Source organism: Corella eumyota, chromosome 7 (genome assembly GCF_963082875.1).
Source record: "Corella eumyota chromosome 7, kaCorEumy4.1, whole genome shotgun sequence".
In the NCBI taxonomy this organism is placed as follows: Eukaryota; Metazoa; Chordata; class Ascidiacea; order Phlebobranchia; family Corellidae; genus Corella; species Corella eumyota.
Window position 1 is genome coordinate 1,329,967 of NC_137496.1, and position 20,835 is coordinate 1,350,801.

Consider the following 20,835-nt stretch of genomic DNA (forward strand, 5'->3'; position numbering starts at 1 on the left):
CTGTACAATTTTATTGAACACCCAACAAAACAAACTACTTTAACAAACAAACATGGATTAAATGAAATGATGAAATCTTGTTTTTCCCTTACCAAAATACAACACCACTAATTATAATACACACACCCAACCAATAATACAACACAAAAATGCTTATGGAATGTTGAATAATAAAATCCATTTAAAGGAAAAGTCATTACAATATATGCTAGTCAACTACAGCTAAGAATACAATACATACACACTTCTATTTACAATTTATCCCGTCACCGAATTACAAAGTAAATTATTTATTATTTGGAAATATAAAGGGTGATCATTATTTAGTCAAAACTGTTTTATTTTCTATTATATTTAGATCTTTAGTTTTTAAAAAGCAGCAAGTTTTACATTAATTGAGATGCTTAATCTTGCTATCTAAATGGTATTTGAGTTGCTTAAAACAAAGCAATAATAATAATCTAACCAATTTCTTTAAAACATCGCCCATCCTAAATTAAGCCTTATAATAAACAAAAAAAAGAAATAACATATCGCCGAAACCAATCAAAAAAAACCTATTATACTCAAATAACCTGGAGAAGAAAAATTTTAGACTTTTTTAACCAAAATAAGCAAATGTGCACAGAGACTTCTATTTTTACTCTTTTTTGACTCTGTGTAATAATCAGATGTTGTATATACTCTTCCTCTTTCTCTCTTTTATAAGCAAGCCTTCTTCTACAAATCTCTCAAATGGTGAGAAGATGATGTAGAGAAATAGACTTAGCAGGGTAAGGAATTAGCCCCCATTCGGGGCTTTTTTTATTCAAAGGGGGTCACACCCATGAAGTCCAACCCTCGTAAAGAAGGGCAAGGTTATCAAAGGATGTCGCCTCGTTAATTACATAATCAACCTTAAAATATAATTAACATTAAAATCTTTTGTCAAAAAAAGAAATTTAAAAATTGATGATCTTTTTACCTGTTCAGGAACCTGCATCCTCTTTCCAGAGTCCCCATCCTTTCCATCCAACTTAGCTTTGACTCTTCTCCAAACATTCATTCCATGATGGTTTCTCTCTTGGATTGCTAGAAAAAAAACACAAAAAAATAAAAGAATATTTTCAAAAAAATTTAAAAATTTTATCGAAGTCATTTTACCTTTTCCAGTCCTCGGATCTCGAACAGTTTTTCTCGGACTTGCGGCGATGAAAGTTGCTGGGACTTGAACCACAGATTTTGGGAGTGAACTTACCCCTTCACCTTCAAACCCAACCGCAGGTGGGGTATTAGGGGTCACTCCAGACTGTGACCCAACCAGTTCCATTTGTCTCTTTAACCCCGGGATTCCTCTAGCCCCAGCAAGTGATAGGATGGAGGACCCGGTTTTAAGAGCATTTGCAAAAGTTGGTAAGTTCGATCCCACGTCAAGGTAGGGGTTTGCAAAGGCAACAAGATCTTCATAAACTCTGTTAAAAGTCAATTAAAAAATTTTATAAATATCATTTCTCCAATACTTAAATAAATTTTATCTTCCACTGACCCTCCAACCATTCCTCCAAGTTTTGTGATCCTCTCGATCAGCGGATCTGGATCAAGCATCGTGCTTGCATCACATCCATGCTGCACATCCTTCAAAGCATCCCGGAGCGATGATGTGAGCTCCTTGTACCTCTCCATGTATCTTCTAACACTTCCTATCCCTCCTCCATCGCTGTTAAAAGAGGATTGCTCACTTGCCTCCCCACCTTCCTCCTAAAGAAAAAAAAACAAGAAAAATTACAAAGTTTAGAAAAAAATTAAAAAAACACAACTTACCTTTGCCATTGTTTTTAATAAAGTTTTAACATCAGACAACAATCTTCCATGGCCAGATAATAATTGTTCGACCGAGTTAACAAGCTCTTTCAAGTTTGTTTTCACCAACAACATTTTCGTTTCTTCTTCATGACGTTGATATTTAAATTTACCAACATTTTGATGAAGTTTTTCTCCAAGTTGTTGCAACCAGTCGTCAGTTTTACAACCGGGTCGTGGTGGCTAAAAAAACGAAAATTTTAAACAAGTCATCGCTTTTCTACTTTGTTATTAAAAATGTATACACTGTAGTAATCAGGGCAAGCAGAATCATACTTTTAGTTAATAAAAAAAAGCAAGCAAGAGCTTCTAGTTAATAACAAAACACAAAGATTAAATACAACTCAAAGTTATACCAAACAGTACTTAAAAAAGGAAAAAAACATTGATACAAAGGCGAAATAATAGAAATATATTTACTGTGTTCTTTATATCAAAATTTTACCAAAACTTCCACTGCTGTTCTTTCTTGATCGTCAATTTGTATCGGAGATGAAGAAATAATTCGACAAATTGACTCCGAAGTTTCGAGCAATTTGTGAAACTCCAAATTCATTTCATCTCTACATGGAAGTCTACTCTGCTCATAGGCTAAAGCACTGTCACATATCTCCATTACTTTTGAACTGAATAACAAAAAATGATTTAAAATATGATACAAATATCTTACAAATATTTAACCAATTTTTGTTTTAAAAAATAAAAAGATACAAACTTAAAACAAAACCTTAAAGAGTTTTCATTCTTAAGCAAAATGGATCTAGCTTTGATATCTTCTTCCACAGATCTCAGCACAGTTTGGAGAGATGGATTGGCTCCTGCAGCCCATTTTAATCTTTGTTTGATGGAGGTGTTTTGTGATATTGCTTTTTCCTGTAAAACAAATAACAACCTTTAGAAGTGTTGTGGTAAATGCATTTTGATCCAGCAAATTTACAATACAATAAACTGTTAGTTAACCTTTAAATATTTACCCTTATGTTCTCTTTAAGTTTTTATACCTGTACTTGCTGCAGAACATTATCCAAGTGATGCAGGGAAGCCATTCTTTTACTCAAATCTGCCAAAACATCACTTCTACGAGGCACAACAAAGTTAACATTGCTACTCTGATCATACAAGTCTTCATGCAGCCACTGAAACCTTGTAACCTACCAAAAAAGTTAAAATTTTGACCTACATATTTAGTTAAAGTTTAATTCACACACACCACTAAATCTACATTAAATACGATTCTGAAAATACCACCAACCCTTTAGTTACTATGTTATATTAACCTGTAATTGGGAGCGTTGTAAACTTGATCTGACAGCCATAATATTAGCATCTAATCTTTTAACTCTGTCACATTTTTTCCAACTCTGGTTAAACTGGTATACCAACATTGATGCTTTAGCTAGATAGTTCTAAAAACAAAAAGTATTAAAACTAACAGTTAAAACACGAATAAAACTCTTTTAAGATCTTTTAAGTCAAAGTTTACTTCAGATATAAGTTTTTTAACTCGCCTGAGTATATTTTCCATCTACAGCAGACTTGCAAATATCGCTTGCATTTATAATTGTTGAATCAGGAATCACGTATTTCTTTACATCAAAACCAAGCAATTCAATGTAAGAACAAATTGAATAACCAAGAACCTAGTAAAATATAACATTTAAATTGCAACTAGGAAACAGTTTAAAGGTAGATTTAGCTTCCAAAGGATATAAGTAGCTCTATCTACATTAAACCATTTTTAAATTTGTGCTACTAAAACTACATAGTACATTTAATATTAAAGATATAACAAACTATACAATATAATATATAAACAAGATGAATTTAAACTCTACCTCTGATGGAATTCCAATTAAGAGTTCTTGGACAAAATGTGAAATAAAATGCTTGATAGGTTTTGCCAGTCTTTCTTCTGTGTACAAACACTTACTTGCAGCATAATGAGGTCCTAAAATTGAAAAAAGTTTAACAGTTATTGCAACAGTTGCCTTATAACTCCATTTATATTAAAGATCAAAACATGAATTATTTTATTAACATTACCTTGAGTAGATTTCTTAGCCAAACCAAGCCTGTTTATAACAAAAGCTTTTGCATTTGATTGACACAAGGCAAAAAAATCGTGCATCGATTGAAGTTGTTTCAAAAACAAAAGTGCTTTCAGATATTCTGAAGAACCTAAATAAAGCATAGTAATAACGTTTAAAAAAGGATTTCAAACATAAAATTAACAAAAGTGATATTAATATAACATCTTGTAGAATCCAGAATAATGCTAGATATCCAATTAAAATGCAAAGAGTTTTTTTGAAAAATTTTTCTTATTCCAAAATGGTTAAATTTTTTATTACCTGCCAGATTTTTAAACTTGTGAAGCTGTAATGGTGAATGAAGAGCATCGATGTGATTCCATTCTGCCGGAATCTTACTTGAAAGTTGTTCTCGGGCATACAAGAGTGAATTAAAATCCGCCAGAACAGATCGGAATAACCCGTCAAATGCTTGCAATAGTAATTGCCCAGCTGTTAAGCGTAGCTCATCTGTGCGTTTCTAAACAACAAATTATCTTGTTTAAATACAAAAAAAACGATTTTTTCACACACCAATATTGACATCATATTTCGGGTGCTATACATTGTAGAGTATAAAGACTGAATCTTTTTTTATAATCTAGTCCCATATCTTTTTCAAGTTATATGTAAGTTATTGCACAAATAACCTGTCTAGAATCATGTAAGAGTTGATTGTATTGGATTTGCAGGTTTTGAACTTGTGTTAAAACATCAGAATAGTTTGTTGTTGATGGAGATCCGTTCGTCATTCCCTGGTTTCTTAAACATCCCATCAACTACAACAGAAATATTAAAAGATAAATTTAGCCTAACAGATGGAAATATAATATTTTGCTAGGCAGAACCTTAAGCAGAATCTTAAGTTTAAACAAGTGTTAAGATAGACCTATCAAATGTTATCAAATATTTTGAAACATCATATACCAATGTTTATTTTGAATAATGACACATTTTATTTAAAGAGTAATTTTCAAACCTGCTTGATAAGATCATCAAGTCTAACAGGTTGTAAGATAGAAGCCACAGCGGTCACAAGCTCCATGACAGAAGGTTCTTCACTCTGCAGTAACTTCACTGCCTCTGGCACGATAATGTTTCGGAAATTGACAAATAATTCCTGCAACAAAATAAGTTTGTACTTTAACAATTTTGAATTCACAAAATCTCAAACAATATTTAAATATACTTAAGAAAGCTTCTTGAAAACAATTTACTGAAAAATCACCTAATTTAAAACTATTAAAACTTACGTTTAGAGTTTTGAAAAGCCGGTCAGCACAGACAACTGCTTGAACAGATTCATGGGCAATAATGGAAGAGTTATCAGAGTTAGTGATTGCAAGTTTAATCAACTTGTCTCCAATGCATAATAACTTGACAACATTGCCTGTTAATAGAAGAGAAATTATAATAAAACCAGAATAAAGCTTAACTAACTTGTTGCAGAACATATTAAATGACAAACATATCCAAGCCAATAACATTAAGTACCAAAGTTTATCAATATTTACAATTAAACACTTACCAAACAAACCACACAGTTCTTCCAAGAACCAATCACCTTCCTGCGATGTCATATCAACTAATCGGTGACCAGCTTGTGCAGCTGTTGTTTCCATGGTGATAGCTTTCTGGTCGAGTGAACACAGTATGGTGGCTAAAACACTAGTGATTGCCCCAACAGCTTCTAGATGATGTTCCTTAAATAAAAATGTATTTTATTGACGATACAACACAACTAGTTTTTAAATGTTGTTAGTTTTTATATCCATCCACAATGTAGACCCCACCCCAACTACATTTACATTTGTCAATATCTAACAGCACTTAGTTTAAGTTGTACATTGTAATTATGTGGTTTATTAAGCCAATTTTTACTTAAAGTTAACAATAATATAATTACCTGAACATATTTGAAAATCTCATCGTTTGCTTGGTTAACCTTCATTTCCGCTTCTTTCATATTTCCCACAATTAATTCTCTATTTCTTTGATCTAATAACTTGAGAAGTTCATTTTTAAGGTCATTTACCTCCCGTTGTAAAGCAGCATCCTTGACCGAAACTGCCCTGGTCTAAAGGTAAAACAATTTGTTAAAAAAATAAAGGGTATGAAACTGAAAATGTCACGAAATGTCAAAAATTCTTTTTAATTTTAAACCCAAAAACAATTTAACTAAACTTGTTGTTTAAACTACTATTTAAAAATTCTACACTTAGTTACACAGAACAAAACAAATCTTTTAACCTGGGACGAAATAGTCTCCTTTGATTTACTCTTATCCATTTCATCTCTAACTCCTGAGCAATCCACATTCAACAAACCTTCGGCTACTTTCTCCAACCTTCCAAGCCAAATAGCATCTCTATGTTGTCTTAATGCAGCCTGTGGTGGAAAGGGAGCTGCCACAGCTGCATATTGGCTGAGAATATCAAGACAGGAACGGACAGCTAGTCGGCGCTGCTCACTTACTGTTGCAAGTTCTTTTTCAGTCTAAAAAAAGTTTCATTCAAAATTTCGTAATCTTGTATAAATTATATAAAATCGTTAACTTGCAACTTCAAATTACTTCAAATTTTTTTTATAAATTTACGTTTTTTTTACCGACACAGTTAATGTAAAATCATAATTAAATGATAAATAACACAACAATATTTTCAGTAATTCATGCATGCTATAACTTAAAGTTTAATAACAGTTATTCTTTATCAGTTTATTTTAACATTCAAGCTTACCAGTTGGGCTTGTGAAACCATAGTGGCTTGCCCAGCAGAGTTAAGAAACTTGGAGGCATGTTCAAATGCACAAGGACCCAAGTTTAAGTTGGTCGTGGCTTCTGCTAATAATGCAGCTAGCTCCGGACTTTGTAGAGTTTGTAACAGAGCCTTGTTTTGCTTCATGTGGTCTGACAACACCATAGCTTTGTCCTAAATAGAGGTAATTAAGAATATTTAAACATAGCTAAATTAAAGGGATTTTAAATTAAAGCACTAAGAATATAAAAATCCAGTTTTTTGTTTGTTTGAACTTAGATAAACAACGTCATACAAAATTTGGATCACGTATGTTGTACGGTTCTAGATAAAACATAATTACACTACGGCTTTCCTAAATTCTCTTGTCCGAATTACGGTTTAAGAGAATTATCACCTACAGATCACGAATTCTCTTCTATGGTAATTGGCAAGCTGTTTGGTCTAGAGCCGGACAACATACATGACCCCAAAATTTAAATAAAGTTGATAAATACCTGTACAATGTTCAATGTATCTTCTTTTTTAACTTGTTGTTGCCTATCTTGAGACCAGCGTTGTGGTAATGAATTGTAAAGATGATGGTTATCCAATAAAGCTGATTTAACTTGAGACTTAATTTCAAGTAGATCCTGTAACAATAAACCATGAAAAAGTAACAAAAACAATGCTTTTAAAAGAAAACTAAATATGTACAATGGTTAATATTTGTAAGCCATGTCTAAACAGAGTTCCAATAGTTTAAATATTAAAATTTTGGTTTTAAAGTCTAATACCTGAATGTTGTTGTTCAGTTTAATGTTGGCTTTGAAATGGTTTTTGTAGTTGTTTAATTTCTTCACCAAGTTTGGTAAAATCTTCATCATTTCATCTCTGTTGTTAAACCAACCCTGAATAATAAACAAAAATTAAATAAAATTTAATTAAATTCACCTTGCAGGACGTTAAAAGTGATGGCACATAATAAAACACATACAAAGTCCAACAAAACCACAGTTTTTTACTTGTTTCATTTCCGCAACCCTTGATGAAAACAAACTTCTTGTTATCTCTCTCTCCATGTCTTTCTTACTCAGTTTGTCCTCATTCAGGTTACTTTTACTTCCTTGTTGTGGGCCTCCCCCATATGCTGCACCAGCCAAACCACCTTCTGCAGTTCCTAAAAGTTTAAATCAAATATTACAAATTTGTAAACAAATAAAAAAAATAAAATTTCTCGTTAATCAACCAATTATTTAGTTGGAAAACTAACCTGTCCAATCCACTAAAGGATCATATACAAAAGCTTCCAATAAAGTCAATAATGTTTCACGTCCTTTGCGTAATGTTGACAAAACCTAAACAAGACAATTACGTTAAAAAATATGCATAACCAAAAACTTTATGCAAAAAAACTGTTTAAATTTATATGGACATAGTCCTATATTATATAGTTTAAACCACAAGATATATTTCACAATTTTAGACTTACTTGTTCACATGAATTTCTAAACACTCCTTCTACACCGGTAAAACCTAAAGCTTGCAAGATATTCTGAGTTAACCTGAACGGAACTCTTTCTGGGACTCTTAACTGCATTCCTTTCTCAAAACACACATTATAGTCAATGTGAACAACCTGTAAAAAATAACAATAAATTAAAGACTTGAATTTCAACTCATACTTTAAGAAAAGGATCTTGGTATATGGTAGGCAAAAACACCAAATGATATCAAAGTCCAATAATGGTAAAATTAGTGATTTAAAATACTTCGCCAGTTTCAAGGTCAATCAGAATATTGTCAAGATGTCGATCCCCTAGTCCAATCACATATCCAATCATTGACATCACTGCTGTTGACTGAGAGTGTTTCTGAACAAGAAAAAAGTTTTAAATTCATAAAAAGATTGTCTTAATCTTTACCAATACAAAGAGTTTACTTTAATTTAAATATTACCTGTTGAATATCCCAGTATTCATTAGCAGATGTTGAAGAACACCAGAGTTCTTTTTGTACCAAATCATCAGGTGTGTCATTTAAAAGCTCAGTCAGCACTGACCTTACAACTTCTATTGGCCAATCCTTTATAAAAAAAGCAAGTATTATAATAAAACACATAATACAAGTTTTATGAGAAGCCAATATCAATGCAGGCACATCTTTCAGCTTTTGTTTTTAGTTGTATTAAAATGTAAAAGTTGCATAGTTTTGTTTTAAAATGATAATGAAATCTGATTTTACCTTTCTGCTTGCCTTCTCTGGATCAACTCCAGCTTTCTTCAGAGCTGGGTTGAGTTTGTTGTAATAAATATCACTTGGTCCAAGGATTTGCATTGAAGTTGTGCTCAAATTTGAATTTCCTGAGCCCTGCTGCAAAGAAAATAAAACTAAGAAAATTCTATAATAAAACATGTTAAAGTTTATTTATTCCATTACACAAAACCATGAAATTGATGCCAAACAAAACCATAAAATTGGTTACAAAAACCATGAAATTAATAACAAAAACCATGAAATTATTAACAAAAACCATAAAATTAATAACAAAAACCATGAAATTATAAACAAAAAACTATGAAAACTTACCTGTTTATTTAATTGAGCCAGAATCTTCCTCTGTTGCCACCTTTTGTACAACAAAAACAGGGGTGTAGCCCCACTCACCCACTGTATTAACCCCGAGCGAGGACCCAGGGGTGTAACAGAGTAATGTCGGGCTAAGTAACCCCTACTTTCATGTTGGCGACGAAGCAGACGATTTGTTATAGAGAGAAACTGCATTATCCGTTCGTCTAAGTGTAAATCTTCACGTCCCTGATAATAAAACAAAAAATAAATGTGATTTAAAAGAAGTTTAAGGGTATGTTTGTATGGTTAAGTTACCTTGAAGAGGTAAGTATATCTTTTCCCGTCAGATCCAATGAACTGCAACTTTTTAGGTTTAGTTTTAGTTGGTAATATTGTCAATGCGCTGCTGCATGCTTCTATTGTGATTGGGTTAAAGTCATCAGTTACACCTGAAATACAAAAGACATTAAAATTTTTTTTTAGTTTACTTAATATTAAAATATTGAATCAATGAACATTTTGTTTAATTCTTCAACAAAAATTTTGTTTATTAATAATGAATTAAGATGTATTTTAGATATTAACCTGGTATAGACATTGATGTAGATTTCAGTGCCATCAACCTTGGACTAATTTCTCCCAAGTTTAAGATGTGAGCTGAGCGCTTTGATGCTCTTTGTTGCAAAAAATTGTGAACCTAAAAGGAGGAATTGAACTACAATCATAAAATTTAAATCTATAGCATTACTATAATAAATATAGCAAAATTTATTTCAAAGTAAGACACATCTTGGTTTAACTTAAGAATATTTAAAATTGAAGTAAAATTTTAAATTTATTTCTACCTGTTTAAATCCAGACCAGCATGAATGAGGGTTATGCGGATTGGGTGGTGTTCTAAGTTGAACTAAAGCAGAATCAATTAATGGTTGCACCACTTCTGCAAACCATTTCTCATGTGGTGTTTCTGGTGTGACGTGAGTTATTCTGTTAACCCTTCGAAGTGAGTACAAAACTGGTCTCATAATAGCTTGCTGCTGCTCACGAAGAATAGCTTGCTTTTCAACTCTAAAGAATTGACAAATTTCGTTTATTATTATACTTATGTTTTCATACAAAGCTTTTATAGCTTAAGGTGTGTTGTACCACGAAGAATAAGTACTCACTTTGTCAATGTTACATTTCCATTTACTCTTTTTGCTTCATCATGCAACTGCTGTAGTCGCCTAAAAACATAAAAAGCTTTTTGAATAAACTAAGGTTATATCTACATCTTATCAAAAATGTTGTGATGTACTATATACCCCTTTTACTCTTTCAATTGGGGTTATAGACCCCTATAGTTAAGAAATCATCTACCTCATTGTATCAACTTTTAAATCCCTTAGAGTTCCCAACCAAAGTTCCTCCCACAACAAAGTTATTCGTCGAAGTTCAAGAACTAAAAGTTGAACGTCCCGCACCGAAGACTCATTTTGTTGTAGCAAAGCTTGTAGGATTTGATCATAAGATGACTTTGTAACGATGTTATCTAATGATTAAGTTTATTTTTTAAAACAAATGATTAAGTTTATTTTTTAATTGTGAGATGATCAAATGCATCAATAGACATATAAGTACTTTATACAGTTCAAATGTGCTACAGTTTTATTTACAAATGAAGCCCAAGGTTAAAATTTTGATTTTAAAACTAAAAAAAAAACAATTACCATCACTGGGTTGTGGAGAGATTACATCTTCTTCAACCTTTTCATTTCCTCCTTCTCCATTTTCCTCCACAACTTCATCATCTTCCTCATTCTGCTCCTCCCGAGCCATGAGAGTAGGATCGGACTTCATAGTGGCAACAACAACGGGGTAAACAATAAGATGAGGTGATTTAAGAGCAACACGGCACAACAAATCAGCGATGCTTCGACACACATAAGATTCCGGGTGATTCAGTCGTGAAAAAAGTTGTGGAATAATGCCTGAACGATAATTTTTATATTTAAAACATAATCTGATAAATTTAAGAAGTTCCTTTACTTGGCGCTAAGTGTTTTACCTTTCCAAGGGGTTGTAGGTGCATTGGCCAATCCTGTTTTAAGTGTGTTTTGTAATTCTAAAGCATGTTTTACCAACAATCTTAACAGCCTTAATGTAGCTGTTACATTACTATCTTCATACTTCATTGCCTAAACATAAACATTAAATAAGATTAAAAGTAAGAAGGTTAAAGACATTCTTGTGAAGAATAAGGTGAGCAAAAAATAAAAAGAAGATGCAAGAAAAAAAGGTCTGACATTACATAAAAGGAGAATTAAAACCCAACGTAAAAAGACACATAAATATTATTATAGTAGAAAAAAAAATTTTGGACGAACAAACTCAACAAAATTTTCTTACCTGATTATTTGAGTTAAGATGCAAGAACTTGAAATAACAATGTGCTGCCAAACTGTATTGAGAAAACAGCCTTGTACAAACTTTCTGCCACACCACTGTTAGATTTTGTGCCACGCTTTGTGGCATGTGTCGTAGCCACTGGCCACAGTCGGACTTTAATTGATCCAGTATAGCTTCACTGCCATCAATGTGGTTATCCATGTTTCCGATATTAATTGAGATGTCGTCAAATTGTTCCTCTTCAGACTGAAATTTTTTAAAAAGAATATTTACAAACATTTTTATTTGCATACAGTTTTAGTATTGAATAAAAAGGGAAAAAACACCAGTCCAGCTATCCTATTACCAACTCCTTTTTATTGTATTTTTTCCTTGTTTTACATAAAGCAGATATTGATCATTAAAGAAAGTACCTGTATCATGTTGGTGCTGTAATGAGCTTTTTTCAAAACTTTATAAACTTCTTCCAACTGCTCTGGATTGACACCGAGTGGTAAAAGTGTAGACTTCACTTCGTCCTTTTCTTCTTCAAGCAATTCCACACTTCCAACAGAACTGAAAATGTGCAAAAATTAAAATTTTGTAACAAATAAAATTCTATTAACATAAATAAGTTTTTACCTGGTTGCATCAATGATTTTTCTACCCCACTTGTAACACCAACCAGCCATTACAAACCATGATTTTGCCATATCTGGTGCCTGGATAGTGGCCAAGTTTAACAAACTACCAACTACAATCTCCTGGTTAACTAAAAATAAAAAAAAATTTAATATTAATAAAAAATAGAATAAAAACAAACAAGAGTACAAAACAAAATCTAATGTGTCAAAATTAATAAAAAAGATTGTCAAATTTTTTTTTTTCTGAAGTTAAATAGATTTAAACCTTCATTGATGAGTTGTGAGTTGCTTGAGAATGAGTTAGGAGTTGTTTTCTCTAACTCCAACAAAATCTTCAACTTTTTAACCAACACGTCGTCTTCATTATTACTTGAACTAAAAAAGTCCAGAAAATGTAAGGTACAACCAATATAAAATACTTTTAAAACGTCTTAATATTTTTAAAATGGTATAAGTTACCTTGTTATATCCTTAATAGTTGTTGAAATATTCTTCCAATCAGATTGTAAGTAGGTGACCAAGGTAAGTAAAGATCTGCAACATTTTTCCTTCTCAATTTTCACACCTGAAAAACTCAGTGTTAAACTATAACGTTGATAAGTCAAAAGTTTACAAAAAATTTATTTTTACCTTTTTCAATGCAGTTTGACGTAAGGTCAACTAAAAATCCAATCGCTTCATTTGATTGGCCAGTTGCATGCAGTAATTTTGCTGATTCATACTGAAGATCAATAGAACTTGCTGAGTCGGGAATTGAATTGCAAATCGAGGTAAGATCATCCATCACCGAAACACTAAAAATGTTTTTTTTTCCATATTTTATAAATTATATTATATTCTAGCTTTTACCAACTAATAATACAAAAATATTAAAAAACACAGTTTTACAACATTAAACAAAAGTTTTTTAACCTTTTTGTGTTGACAGAAATCTTGTTAATTTGATTGACTAATAAAGTCTTGGCTCTCTTGAAGTTAGAATGTTTTCGATTTGATTTGATCATCGCTAAAGCAAGATCACAGGTTGCTTTGTTAACCTAAACGAAACATAATACAAGTTAATTACACTTACATTGGCTGTGAAGACTACCCTAAAAATATAAGAAAATACTGTTAGTTTATATGTAAAAAATGTAATTTAAATATACTTTATTATCATCTTTGTCTGTGGAATTTTGAAGAAAATTTAGAATCTGATTTGCAGAAGAACCATTCAACCAATTTCCTTGTTGAATTTTGCCAGATAAAATTATTGGAAAGGAATCCTGACCAAGACAAGAAAAAATACTTTTAGCAACAAAGTATTAAGAAATTTTAAATATTATAATAAGTTTTCTTTCTTTTTTACCTGTTTTTGTTTACTTGGCTTCTTAAGAGAAGCAGCAGTAGCATACAAGGAATAAAACTCCGGTTGTATGGTAGGAGGCCAACTTGTTAAACTCAGTTTAACACAACTCAAACATGCATTTCCAACATAACGAAGTGAATTTGATGAACTAAATTTTATTGAAATAAAAAAAAGGGTTAATTTTAAACAGTCTATTTTTTTCTATATTTTACCATGTTAAAGTCTTTTTATAAATTTAACCCATTTTACCTTTCTTTTTCACTTTCTTTTAGCAGAGAAGTAACACAGTGAGCTTCACAAACTCTTCCTAAATCCTTCCAATTCCAACATTTTCCATTGGAAGTTGCCACAACTCCATTTTGTGCAAGGTTAAGTGGTTTACCAATATAACTACTCACAAAAGATTGAGATTTCTCCAATGCAGTTGAACTGTCAAGATTTTCAAAACTACTAAGTGCCCTAAAAATACAAATCATTAAAAGTTTTGACAATGCTTTTTTTAAAGGCAAAAAAGTTTTATTTAAAAGATAACTTACTTAATGTAGTCTAGATTGCAAGACGACATATCTTTATTAAACGTCTGATCATTTTTCTTCTGCTGAATTATCCAACTTTGTAACTCATCCCAATTATGTAACTCAGAGTAACTTGAAATTAACTGAAAAATTAAATGAAGATCAATTTTAATTGACATTGTTTACAGATGTTACAAAACAATGACAAAAACAAAGAATTATTGTTTACTTACTTGTTGTACAATCAGGTTTCTCACAGGGTTTACAGTTTTCTTATTTGCATCCATTAAAGTTGATGCATCCCCGCTATTTTCCAACATTTTTCGACCACTGGATGTCAGTATTTGCTTGTTATCTTTTATAGAATCCTCATAGCTGAAAAAATCAAAAAAACAAGTAGTAAATTACAAGAAATAGTTTTTTTTCATAATTTTTTAATATTCGTTTTTACTTTTCTGCTGCGTTCTGTTTGGCCGCTTTAAGCCACGCCCACATTTGTTTAGTTCCACCTAGTTCCCTACACCAACGATATAATCCCTCAACTGCTTGGGGACATTTGAGGGATATAAGAGCCTCAGCTGTCATGGTAACAGCAGATTCAAATTCAAAGCCCTGACAAAATAATAATAAAAATTAAATTATATAATCAGACACAACTAACTTTAAATACAAATAAAAATGCATAAAACTATAAATTTAAGCAATCAAAATAGACCAAATGATAGTAAAACTTTAAACCAGTATCTAGCTAATTTATATGGAATAAAAAAAACAACTTTAAACTTACAGTTGTGTTCTTTCTCTTCTTCATGTCATGCAAGATAGCTTGCCCATGTTGAATGGCAAAAGCAGGAACTCCACAACCTAATGCGATTTTCATTAAAGCTAATCTTAATCTGTTTAACCACTGCTCACAAGTCTGACGATTTGTTGAGAAAAACGAGCGCACAGCCTGTAAAAAATAGAAGTTTAAAGAAATTGATGACAACCAAAAACTGATGTTCCATTTAAATATAGAAACACAAGAACTTACAGCTGCAGAAGGTGGTATAGCAACTGCACATCCCTCATAGGCATTGTACAATAACTTCTCTAAATTTTCAACAAACTGGAATATCAAATGTGGCCTTTCAAGAGCAGAGTGTGATGGGAAAATAAACATGTTTGTAGTGCGAGATGTTTCTTTATTTTTTAGGTTACGAGATGGTTGGACTAGATAACTTGATGTCAGTTTGTGTTCATAATCTCTTATAGCTCCTAAAAGTAAAAGCATTAAGTTAAAAACATAACATAACAAAAAAGTAATAAGATTAACTTTAAGTTTTCAAATTGAATATTAAGACCCATAATAACTTATAAAAAAACACACAAGAATATTCCTAAATTACCTTCAATTTTCTTTAAAGTATCTTCACTTCTTCCCAGAGGTGTTTTTAGTTTGTTGATCACTGTATACTCAGCAGCCTTCCATAAGGCCCACCACACCAACAACGACCTCTCCTGGGTGGCTGAGCTTGAAAGTTGGTTGCCTCGTTGTGGATTTGGTCTTGCTTGTTCAATTTTTTGACGTTGGCAACTCCAGAAGAATTTCTCGAGCCAGTTGCCATGCAAAGTGCTGTAATAATTGGTCATTGTTAAATAAATAAGATAATTTGTAATGTAATAAATATGAAATTTAATTTTTGCAATCACACACAAATATACAGACAAAAAAAAAAAAACTTTTTAGGTAAATTAAGTATTTCACTTTCTGTTTACTTAATCTTATATTAAAACACAAAGAAAGGGGTTACCCTGGTCTTAACAACTTGTCCATGAATTCCTTAAAATGGTATGCATCGAATTGTGCATCAGTCAGCGCAGATTTATTTGCGATCATTCTTCTTGATTGCCATGTCTGTAGTTTGCTGTAACTTTTTAAAACCTTGTGACGGCTGCTCTTTTGTATGCTGCCAAATTTTTTGATCCCATTTTCCGAATTTAATTCATTACCCAAACTGAATATAAGATTTTAAATATAATGTACCAATATGTAGGCAATAGTATTTTCAAGGTATTTATATAAAACAAGCAAGTTAAAGTCACTTTGCTTTCTGTAAATTACCAAATATCAACTTACTTCAGAACCCTGTCAATAGGAATATTCAATAACAATGAAGAAAATTTGTGTTGTATATTCTCATTTACATTTCCTATCTGCACCAAACAACATTGAAATACAAGTTTTTGAACTGAGCTAATAACATTGGGGCAAGTGGATTTGGTCATTGACAGAATTTCCATGGATATCAGTAAACAATCTGCTGCTAGTATTGAATGTTTTTCATGATCTTGTGTGGCTAAAAAAAAATAAAATAAAAACTTTAAAGTAATAGTATAACGAAGTAGTTAAAGTGCTTAAAATAAGACTTTTTTGTAGACCTTTAATCTTATGTTTTTACTAACACAAAGAAACTTGTGTAATAAGTTTACAAAACTATTTACAAAAAAAATTGAATTACAACATTTAAGAGAATTACCTATAACTGAAAGTGAATGAATGACATCAAGAAATGCGGGCACTGAAGTTAAAGTTGAATCTTTACTAACTTTCAATCTCTCCATTATCTCTTTCACCCATTGCAGAAGCAGCATTCTTAAAATATTTTAAATTAGTATAAATTTTATTATCGTATACCAAATTTACTTAAAATATTTGTAGTTTTTTTTTTACCTTGTGTCACTGGATGTTGTTTTTTGAACCAGAAAACTGCTGATAAATTCTAGAATACTTGGATAATGTTGATGGGTTGCCGTGGTAACATTGTCAATAAAACTAGAACCGACACTCTCGCTCGAAACTGCTCCTCCGAGAAAACTACTGATAAAATTCTTGTGTCTAGAACAAAATAATATTTTTAACATCATATGGTTAATTCTAAATTACATTTCTTCAATAAGGACAACTACTAATAAGCTATCATTAGATTTTATCATTAGAATATAACACAAATGCTGTCCAAACATCACACAACACTTTGGACTATTTAATCCTTTTTCTCTATCTGTAACATTAACTGATTCTAGCCTTAGAATCCCAGTGTTACTTAAAACAGTTCACTATTTATGTGTTTACCTCTGACAGTGTGAATGTAGAGTTTGTAAGATGGAATATTGTAATGAAGGATACAAATCACTTAAATGTTGGTGAACCACCTGTAAGCCTGAATGTAGAAACTCAAAAATGCTTGGTGATAAAGCATACATCTGAAAAGAATAACCTGACAATTAATACTAAGAAAAAAATGTTACAAAAGTCTATTTTTTCAGAACTTTAACAAAGTTAATCAAGAAGTCAGTTTAAAATAATTTAGAAAATTTTGGACCGAATAATATTCGAAAATAATAAATAATTTACCCCAATTAAAGAGTTCTTAGCATCAGCTACTTCCAGTAAAGCAACTATATCAAAAGTTGCAGTTTTTAAATATTTTTCCTCCTGTTTGTAATCAATCAAAGATTCAGTTTCTGTAATATCTTCATTTTCTTTAGGACCTTATACAAAAAAAACATTTTTCAAATTTACTAAATTAAAAATGTATATAATAAAAATTGATCTCCAAAAATTAAAATAAATACATAAGATTTAAACATAAGGTCTTGAGTAATAATCAACTTTAATATAAACCTGAGTTATTGTTTTCAAATGGGTTGTCTGTAATAATATCTAACTTAACAACCGAGTTATTATTTGTGATGGAATGAATAGAGAGAAGTCCGTTGATTGCTTGCTGTAGTTCCCCAACCACATGTCTATAAAAAAATGTAATAATAAATTAGGACATTAAACAGAAACCAAATCAATACAAGCTTATAAAAAACATACAAACTCAAAAACAAATATAATTTAACAATGTGTGTTTTGATAGTTAAGAACTTAACACCAGTCGAACACTATAAAATAAAACAAAATTTAAAAAGCAACTGGTATTACTTTATGAAGTTATTAAAAATTATCTTACTTGTATGCAGTTTGTAACAGAGGCACACTCTTAACAGCTAAACAGGCTTGATATAGAGCAAGTAGTTCACTACACAATTTCGAGCATCTTGAGTGTTTTAAAGGTAAAAGTCGGGAACTTGGTCCCAATAAACCTTGTATAAACCATGCTGGTAGTGCTGAGCCCAACTCTTGTACCATCTATATAGAAGATTGAATTTAAAAACTTAAAAACAATTAGGGTCCAAAGGCAATACAAATACATCTTATAATGTGTTGATATACAATGCTCAAGCAAGCATTGTTTTCAAGCCATTGCTTAAAAGTTGTTTATTTTCTGATGGTAAACAGTGTTAAGGTTAGGCAGATACTTTCAATAAAGTAGTTGTTTTTAATTTATTAAAATGTTATTATTTGTTTAAATTAAATATTTTATTCTTACCACTGTAATGAAATCCAACACCAACAATAATCTCTTCTCAGTTCTGGATCTTTCCACAGCATGCACTGCATACGTGAGCAGAGATTCCGACACCATTTCTTCCCCTTTCCACTGCACGGCACCCAACAAAAGCCTGGCACATTCATCTGCGGCACGTGCCACTGCCAGTGAACCATCACCAGTGAGTTGTGCACATACAATCACACGTTGAAGAGTCTAAATATAAGTTAAAATAATATATTAACTCTTAAAAAAGTTAAATATTTTAACATAAATTAAATCTATCCAAGCAGACAAAGTAAGATTTTTTCAACCACCTCCAAAATAAAACTTTCAGTGATTGGAGGCCCATTATTGGCATGAAACACAGGTCCAATACTCCTTACAACAGTTGAGAAAACTCGCATAAGAGCGGCCATCTTTGGGAGACAGGAACTTGTAGATGCAGAGTCTTCTAAAGCTTCACCATTCTGCATTTTGTGAAAGTCCTTAAATAAGAGAAAAAGAAACAAAGTTAATTTAAAGTAGGACACAAATCCAACTTAGTGAAACTGCTATAACATTCTAAAGCTTTTTAAAATCTTTCTTTTTTTGTCTTATTTCTTTTTTTAAAGAAAAGTTTACCTCAGCATAGGCTTCCATGTCTTCTATAAACTGACTTAAAAGATTGAGGGAAAAATGAAGATCAGTTAACCAATGTGTATGCAACTTTACCAGGGATTCTAAAACCATAAAAGTTGTTTCAAACATGTTTCAAACAAAAAAATGAAAGTAAATTATTGAGGTTTAATATATACCTGATGCATATAAAGTCAATGACATTTTCTGGGTGTGATCAATATGCCATCCAACCAATATATCAACCGTATCACGAAAATGTTTGGAAAAAACCTAAACCAAAATACAAAATGTTTTAAAGCCTAGGTTCTTTTAGTCAACACTTGTATATTATTAACTAAAATAATAAACTAGTTTGTGAAAATGTGACATATATATACATACAACAAAAAACCTTACCATACTCTAAATTAACAAAAATATATATAATACATAAAAAATGAAAATATAAAAAACAAAATAAATAAGGTGGTATATATATATATATTTTTTAAGGAGTCAGACCTGTGGGTAATTTTGAGCAATAATCATAAGAGGATCAATACAAGTTGGAAGATGTTCAGGGATGTCAATACTCTCCAATAAAGCCTGAAGTTCATCCATTAATAAACCTGAAGCCAAATGCAAATATTTATTGTTATTTTGCCCCATCATGCTATTTAATAATACACATTTAAGTGTACTGTTAACTATTAATAAAACAACAAAATAATACCAATAACTTTCGAATATTTTTTTTTTTCATCCAAATCCAACTTTAACAATTTATGTAAACTTTCGAGCAAATAATTCCTGACATTATCATTTGCAATCGATTGAAATTGAACCAGAACCCACTATAAATAATAACATATCATAGATTTTTGATAAACAGATTTAATTCTGCAATTATTCACTTAAAAAAATAATTTTTATCCTATAGTTATTCACTAAATAATTACATGGAAAAATGGGTAAGGTTCATCGGACAATGTGTGTCCAATGTTGGCAATAATATTGGCAACATCTTTCTGTAATGTCACTCCACTCCTTTCAAAAAACACGTCAATCAATGAGTTCAAGATTTGGTCAAGAGATCTAGTTAATATCTGCAGAAAATTCATTTTTTTAGATCAGAAATTCACAAAAGCATTAAACACTTACAACTTTCTTTTAGTGTGTTGATATTTTAACAAAATGTTTTCAAGTTACCACTTTTGAATCTGGTTTGGAAGTAAAATCGCTGAGGTGTGTAGCAGCTTGTAATCTTCGATCGTTATCATCCTCTCTTCTGCAAACTCTCTGAATTAAACTCCAGAGAGCACTGTCCTCTCCTCTGCTTGTGCCGTGAAAACTACGATCTAAAAACAACAAAATAAATTCTTATATATCAAAAATTAAGCACAAACAATATAGCTATATATCTTTAAAATTTAATGAGATAAACACTAATATAAGCCCATTAATAAATAAAATGGTCTGGTAATGTTGATGTTTTATCACAGAACCAAACAAAAATTTAAAAATATCCTTACCACGACTGTTATATTGTCGCATATCCCTTCCACCAGAAGAGTGCAATGCAAGCATCTAACAACATCACATTGTAACAAAAAAGAGCAAAATTTTAACACTTTTAACAACTTAATAATATATCTGTAACATGATTATAAATCTTTTTTCATTAACAAATAATAACAGAAATGTTTAGATGTAAATAAACTATATT

The 20,835-nt window shown here is 31.2% G+C and overlaps 1 protein-coding gene across 1 annotated transcript; it reads right to left on the reverse strand.

Annotated features, from left to right (window-relative positions):
- LOC145758868 (serine/threonine-protein kinase SMG1-like) lies at positions 1–20,764 on the reverse strand. Its single transcript, XM_082572546.1, has 69 exons — positions 20,642–20,764; positions 20,319–20,467; positions 20,069–20,215; positions 19,843–19,963; positions 19,632–19,738; positions 19,307–19,400; positions 19,134–19,231; positions 18,827–18,997; positions 18,510–18,725; positions 18,090–18,268; positions 17,756–17,880; positions 17,486–17,622; positions 17,204–17,334; positions 16,802–16,966; positions 16,608–16,723; positions 16,208–16,427; positions 15,882–16,085; positions 15,477–15,703; positions 15,122–15,345; positions 14,876–15,040; positions 14,540–14,700; positions 14,322–14,463; positions 14,110–14,231; positions 13,823–14,032; positions 13,574–13,721; positions 13,374–13,490; positions 13,138–13,262; positions 12,856–13,019; positions 12,685–12,790; positions 12,491–12,600; positions 12,224–12,353; positions 12,016–12,157; positions 11,603–11,848; positions 11,262–11,391; positions 10,924–11,184; positions 10,574–10,745; positions 10,381–10,440; positions 10,060–10,282; positions 9,800–9,911; positions 9,530–9,663; positions 9,233–9,460; positions 8,888–9,016; positions 8,603–8,728; positions 8,416–8,517; positions 8,136–8,282; positions 7,917–8,001; positions 7,669–7,823; positions 7,441–7,554; positions 7,162–7,296; positions 6,647–6,838; positions 6,159–6,404; positions 5,815–5,985; positions 5,437–5,611; positions 5,162–5,298; positions 4,888–5,028; positions 4,559–4,687; positions 4,191–4,389; positions 3,883–4,017; positions 3,675–3,787; positions 3,348–3,479; positions 3,117–3,245; positions 2,841–2,990; positions 2,567–2,712; positions 2,285–2,465; positions 1,801–2,022; positions 1,526–1,737; positions 1,144–1,451; positions 965–1,071; positions 1–896 (listed from the first exon to the last, which is right to left on the reverse strand). The coding sequence occupies exons 1-69, from the start codon at positions 20,694–20,696 to the stop codon at positions 819–821; spliced, it is 10,590 nt and encodes a 3,529-aa protein (XP_082428672.1). The 5' UTR covers positions 20,697–20,764; the 3' UTR covers positions 1–818.
- Between the last annotated feature and the right edge of the window lie 71 nt (positions 20,765–20,835).

Bases quoted from the DNA above. Each gene is read 5' to 3' on its own strand.
- LOC145758868 (XM_082572546.1), bottom strand. From the start codon at position 20,696: ATGCTTGCATTGCACTCTTCTGGTGGAAGGGATATGCGACAATATAAC. The intron at 12,158-12,223 runs GTAAAAACTTAT...GCACATTTTCAG, and splicing joins AAAATCATTGATGCAACCAG to TTCTGTTGGAAGTGTGGAAT. The intron at 5,612-5,814 runs GTAATTATATTA...TTTTTATTTAAG, and splicing joins AGATTTTCAAATATGTTCAG to GAACATCATCTAGAAGCTGT.